General features: G+C 46.0%; 1 protein-coding gene across 1 annotated transcript in view; it reads left to right on the top strand.

Moving 5' to 3' along the window:
• KIAA2012 (KIAA2012 ortholog) overlaps nucleotides 1-6,507 on the top strand; it is a 140,673-nt gene that overhangs the window by 128,389 nt on the left and 5,777 nt on the right. The window contains exons 20-22 of the mRNA XM_017884416.1: nucleotides 1,284-1,486; nucleotides 2,176-2,348; nucleotides 3,414-3,633. Coding sequence (XP_017739905.1) covers nucleotides 1,284-1,486; nucleotides 2,176-2,348; nucleotides 3,414-3,633 — 596 coding nt within the window. The remainder of the gene's footprint in view (nucleotides 1-1,283; nucleotides 1,487-2,175; nucleotides 2,349-3,413; nucleotides 3,634-6,507) is intronic.

The following is a 6,507-nucleotide window of genomic DNA, read 5'->3' as shown; positions in this document are numbered from 1 at the left end:
TTTTTTTAGAGGGAGTTTCACTCTTGTTGCCCAGGCTGGAGTGCAATGGCGCAATCTCAGCTCACTGCAACCTCCACCTCCCGGGTTCAAGCAATGTTCCTGCCTCAGCCTCCCGAGCAGCTGGCATTACAGCCACACGCCACCACACCTGGCTAATTTTGTATTTTTAGTAGAGATAGGGTTTCTCCATGTTGATCAGGCTGGTCTCGAACTCCCTACCTCAGGTGATCTCCCCACCTCAGCCTCCCAAAGTGTTGGGATTACAGGTGTGAGCCAATGTGACCGGCCAGTAAAATGACTTCTATCTAGAACCTGTGGTTCCTAGCTCTAGCTTCATGTTAGAATCACTCAAGAAACTTTTTAACAACTGAGACCTTCCACCTAGAGATTCTCATTGGTCTGGGTAGAGTCTTGGCCTCAAGTAGTTTTGTTTTCATATATATATAAATATAATTTTTTTTGACAGTCTTGCTGTGTCGCCCAGGTTGCAGTGCAGTGGTGAGATCTCAACTCACTGCAACCTCTGTCTCCTGGGTTCAAGCAATTTTCCTGCCTCAGCCTCCCGAGTAGCTGGGATTACAGGCCTGCGCCACCACGCCCGGCTAATTTTTGTAGTTTTAGCAGAGATGGGGTTTCACCTGTTGGCCACGCTGGCCTGGAACTCCTGACCCCAGGTGATCCACCCACCTCGGCCTCCCAAAGTGTTGGGATTATAGGCATGAGCCACCATGCCCGGCCCCTTGTTTTTATATTTTTGAGACAGAGTCTTGCTTTGCCACCCAGGAGTGCAGTAGCATGATCATAGGTCACTTGCTACCTTGAACCTCTGGGCCCAAGCAATCCTCCCACCTCAGCCTCCCGAAATGCGGGGGTTACAGGCGTGAACTACTGCACCCAGCCACAAGTAATTTTTGAAAGTCCTTGGGTGATTCTAAAGTGCAGCCAGGGATGAGAACTCTAGAACCTGCCGTGTACTGGACATTATGTTGGCACTTTGATTATTTCAGCTAATCCTGGCAACAGACCATGAGGAAGACAATATTGAGAAGTTTAAGTTGTGATCCCTAAATCCCAAAGCAAGTAAGAGGGAGCGTTGAATCCAGGTCAGTCGGACCCGAAAGTCCAAGCTGGTGGCGGCTAAGTCTATGCAGCTGTGGGCAGAGTGTGGCGTCTGTTTTGTGATTCCATCTTTGATTAGAGACAACACTATCTTGGGTGGAGAAGGGCTCACTGCTGAGACAGACCCATCTGTTTATTGCACTGAGAATACTCTGGTTTCTTAGGCCCTCCTCACTAAGAGGGAGCAGGAGAAGGCTTCCTGGGACAGGCTTCGAGCAGAAAGAGCCGAGATGAGGCGGCTGGAGGTGGAGAAGAAGAGAAGGGAGCAGGAAGAGCAAAGGCAGCTCCAGCAGGAGCAGCTGGAGAGAGCCAAAAAGATGGAGGAGGAGCTGGAGCTGGAGCAGCAGAGACGGGCAGAAGAGATCCAGTAGGTTGGGCAAGCCAAAGAGACTACAGCCATGTTAGGAAGCAGGAGAAAAAGGCAGTGGTTGACCTCCCCTAGGGGCAATGTTTGGTTCTGAGACTCATGCCCTGAAGTTAAAAGAGCGTATGTCATTTTTCTCTATCCTCAGTTTTCCTAGGAACAACACTGACCAGAGATAAGCTGCAGCGTCTCAACCATGTGCACTGATTGATACACTCTGCTGAATGTCACTCTCTTTCAAGTTTACAACCCCATGTGAGGGTTACTCACGTTGATGACCCTGAGATCTTCTTGAGAAGGCTCTGAGATTCAGTCCAGCAAACATTTGTCAAGCCCCTGCACTTTGTTGTCTGCAACGTGCTAGGCCCTTTCACAGGCCTCAGCTGCAATTTAATCTTCACAACCCTGTGAGGCAGGAGTTTCAAAATCATAAGCATGAAAAATGAACTTAAGACCCCTGCCCCAGAGCATAGAGCTGTGTACTGAAACTTCTAGGCTTCCGGTTTCAAGCCCACTGGGCTCTTTGCTCTTCAATCCTGGCCTCCCTTGGAAAACTGAGTCTCCTGGGAGTAGGGTGCTCCCTGTGGCATGTGGGCTGCAGAGTCTCCCCCATGGGCACTGTCTGTTGGCTTATCTCACAAGGATGCCTCAGTGTTTTCTGCCATTTCCCTGACCATCTTGTGTTTTCTCAGCTTGAGGAAACAGAGACTCCAAGAAGAACAGCAGCGGCAGGAGGAGGAGGAGAGAAAGCAGCAACTCTGGTTGAAAGCAGCCCAGGAGAGAGCCCGGCAACAGCAAGAGGAGTTTCGGAGGAAACTGCGAGAACTACAGAGAAAAAAGCAGCAGGAGGAAGCCGAGAGGGCTGGTGAGGGGGTTCTTGAGCTCTTTGCCTCTCTCTTCTATTTGGGGCAGAAACATTTTTATCCAACTGTGAGTGTTCATTTATTCCTATCCTAGGCGTTAGTGTGTTAAGCACTCATTTATATAATATATAAACTATTTTTTTCAAAGTGATTATATATGACTATAGTGTGTTAATATAGATCTAAATAAGAAAGTAATGACTTGCTTGTGGAAATGACTCCAGAGTCCTGCTCTCAATCCAACAATCTCCTGAACTGGGATCCTGCCCTTCCCTTTGCCCTTTCGGCATTGCTCAGGAGCTACCTAAATTGGAGACACAGTCCTACTCCTTGCTTCCTTCCGGAGCAGGTGGAAACAGCCACAAACATCTGGATAGCTTCAGGGCAGACTTTCAGGTGCTGATATGTGGAATCTCGCCAGCCTCTTTTTAAAAATTGTTTGTTTGTTTGTTTGTTTGAGTTGGAGCCTAGCACTGTCGCCTGGGCTGGAGTGCAATGGCGTGATCTCAGCAACCTCTGCCTCCCGGGTTCAAGCAATTCTCCTGCCTCAGCCTCCTGAGTAACTGGGATTACAGGCACCCACCACCATGAACGGATAATTTTTTGTATTTTTAGTAGAGCTGGAGTTTCACTCTGTTGGCCAGGCTGGTCTCGAATTCCTGACCTCATGATCTGCCCACCTCGGCCTCCCAAAGTGCTGGGATTACAGGCTTGAGCCACTGTGTCCGGCCAGGAAGCACCAAGTTTCTCTAGACCCTGATCTGACACTCCTCTCTAACCCAGCTTCATACCACCACATAAACACACCGGGCTCTGGAAAAATTCTTCCCCAAGGCTTTGTATTAACTGCATAGTGTACTACACGTAGTAGGTGCTTAATAAAGGACTCAAATTAGTAAATTAATGCCTAAGGTACTCACCAGAGAGGATGTGGCAGCCTGCTAGCAGGTAAACTGCAAAATTTCTCACGGGGAGTCCTTCAGAATCACAGATTTGAGAATTGGATCAGAAAATTGTTTTCCCCAAAACTGATCCCTGCTGAGCCCACCCCCTTTTCTATTCTGCAGAGGCAGAGAAGCAAAGGCAAAAGGAATTGGAAATGCAGTTAGCAGAAGAACAAAAACACCTGATGGAAATGGCTGAAGAGGAACGACTGGAGTACCAGCGGCGAAAACAGGAAGTAGAAGAGAAGGCTCAGCTGGAGGCAGAGGAGAGGAGGCAAAAGGAAGAGGAAGCAGCAAGACTGGCTCTGGAAGAAGCCACGAAACAAGCCCAGAAACAAGCCAGGTACTGGACATTTGGGCAACAGTTGCCATAAGGGGATGGTCCAAGGGCTTCACTGTCCAGTGCTTAGTGCTAGCCTTGCAATGCCGTTAGACAAGAAAAGTCCCCCGATGCCAATTATGGTTTGGAAGACTGAAAGGCATAGAGGGATTCTTTTGCTGCAAATGTCAAGGATTCCTCCATGGCTTAAAGAAGTCGTAATGAATCTATAAGGGAGTTTAGAGATATCTACCTCAATCCTCTATAGATGAAAAAAGCAAGTCCCAAAGAGGGAAAGGATCTTGATCACGGACAAACGTGACTTAGGGACAATGCCAGGACCAGATCTAAGACCTCCTGATTTCAAACCCACTGCCTTCCTTGATATCTACTGAGTGCCTGTTATGTGCCAAACACTGTCCTAGACACTAGGAATTCTGGAGTAAGCAAGACAGAGAAGGTCTGTCTTCCCATCGCATTTACATTCTAGGGGTGGGAGTGGGGACAGACTCTAAACAAATATTTTTTAAAGCCAACAATAAATGCTATACAGAAAAAAATTTAAATATGTGACAGGACGCCAGGCACAGTGGCTCACACACGTTAATTCCAGCACTTTGGGAGACGAAGATGAGAGAATTGCTTGAGCTCAGGAGTTCAAGACTAGCCTAGGCAACTAAGTGAAACCTCCATCCCTACAAAAAATCAAAAAATTAGCCTGGTGTGGTGGTGAGTGCCTGTGGTCCCAGTTACATGGGAGGCTGAGGCAGGAGGATCGCTTGAGCCTGGGAGGTTAAGGCTGCAGTGAGCCAAGATCAAGTCACGGCACTCCAGCCTGGGTGACACAGCAAGATTCTCTCTTTAAAAAAAAAAAAAGGCAGGGGGTGCCAGGTGCGGTGGCTCATGCCTGTAATCCTAGCACTTTGGGAGGCTGAGGCAAGTGGATCACCTGAGGTCAGGAGTTCGAGACCAGCCTGGTCAACATGGTGAAACCTCATCTCTACTAAAAATACAAAAAGTAGCTGGGCGTGGTGGCGGGTGCCTGTCATCCCAGCTACTCGGGAGGCTGAGGCAGGAGAATTGCTTGAAACTGGGAGGTAGAGGTTGCAGTGAGCCGAGATTGTGCCATTGCACTCCAGCCTGGGTAACAAGAGCAAGGCTCTGTCTCAAAAAAAAAAAAGAAAAAAAAAGGATGTGATAGGATTGCAAGTGGCTTATTTTAATTGGTTAGCCAGGGCAAGACCTCTCAGAAGAGGTGTCATATATGGTGAAACTTGAATAACAAAGAGCCCCCTAAACATCTGGGAGAAAAATATTCCAGCAAGTAAACAGTAAATACAAAGGTCTGAAAAAAGAAATGAGACTGGCATGTTGGAAGAATAAAAGACAGTATGGATGGAATGAAGTGGATGAAGGGCAAACAATACTTCCAGATGAAGTTAGGGATGTGGGCCAAGACCAGATCTAACATGAGGGCCTTGTTAGGAGAAAAAGCACAGAATCCAAGTCATCCGGGGCCAGGGGAATTTTCTCCCTTTATTCTCCTACAATAGTGATTATCATTGCATCTTTCTGATAATAAAAACTGAGGTATGTATTTCAATTGACTCTTCAAAAAGCTAGGTCCTCTATAGTTGCTACATCATGAACTTCCCTTCCTTAGTGAAAGCAACTAATACTCATCCCTCTTTAGAACCACCAAAGTTGAAGGGTAAAGAGGCACAACCCAGAAAACCGTGATTCCAAAGTTAACTGTAAATACTTTTCCCCTTGATATTTGTCCACAACTTAAGCTGAATCTAAGATGATAAATACTCTTTAGGGGACCAAAAAGAGAAGGCAGCCAGTGCAACTCAATTTCAAGGTTGTCTACTAACCTTGAGTTCTTCCTTCTCTGGACTTTCCTCAGCTGTTACGTGAATTACAAAATGGATCATTAGGAAAGCCATGACTCCATTTCAAAATTATGTATTCCATGTACCATAGAAGCAGAATTAGATTCCTAAATATTGAGACCACAGGCAAACTATTGGGAGTTCCAACTTTTCACGAGAAGAAAACTGACAGTCATCCAAGGGAAAGCTGGGCAATTTATAAGGCTAGTCCAAGTAGCTGAAAGCAGAGAACCAAATAACTAAAGGAATGAGGGGAAGAGCCTCACTCTACCAAGACTCAGGAGAATTTGATACTAACTGGCTTTATTTCATCTTCACTGTGACACTGGCCCTGGTACTTTAACTTCTCTGGCCCATTTCCTCACCCCACCCCACTTTTTTTTGAGACAGAGTCTCACTCTGTTGCCCAGGCTGGAGTACAGTGGCACAATCTCTACCTCCACCTCCCAGATTCAAGAGATTTGTGCCTCAGCCTCCCAAGTAACTGGGAGTACAGGCATGTGCCACCATACCAGCTAGTTTTTGTATTTTTTATTTATTTTTTCAAATCTTCAAAATAGTCTTTATTCTACATTTTTAGCATAAAATTCCACAAGTTAACTGCACCACAGTGTAGAGAGAGACATACAATGCTGAATGTCCAGAACAGTCAATGGTACAGTCAGACATCACATGTACAGAACTCACAATTTAGATGAAATGAAATTACAAGACAAAATAAAATCTAATTTCAGAAAATAAAAATCAAAACATTAAGGATCCCTGAAATATTCTTAAGCCTAATGAGATTTCACTGGACTCAAGTCATTTTGTAGTGAGGCATTCACAGTATGACCTTATTAACCCAGTCTAGGAATTTTGGGGAGCCAAATGAGTGGCTGCATCAGACACTCTGACAAAAAAAAATGGTAACCAATTTTTGATCTGAAAACTCCTCTTAATTTGGCTCTGAACACATCAATCAGGCTTTTGAAATGCATCCTCCTCCTTGCCCCTCTTTTTT

The sequence above is a fragment of the Rhinopithecus bieti genome, unplaced genomic scaffold (genome assembly GCF_001698545.2).
Source record: "Rhinopithecus bieti isolate Rb0 unplaced genomic scaffold, ASM169854v2 scaffold_14229, whole genome shotgun sequence".
Classification (NCBI taxonomy): Eukaryota; Metazoa; Chordata; class Mammalia; order Primates; family Cercopithecidae; genus Rhinopithecus; species Rhinopithecus bieti.
The sequence above is the reverse complement of the archived record's forward strand: the minus strand, read 5'-3'. Positions and strand labels throughout refer to the sequence as shown.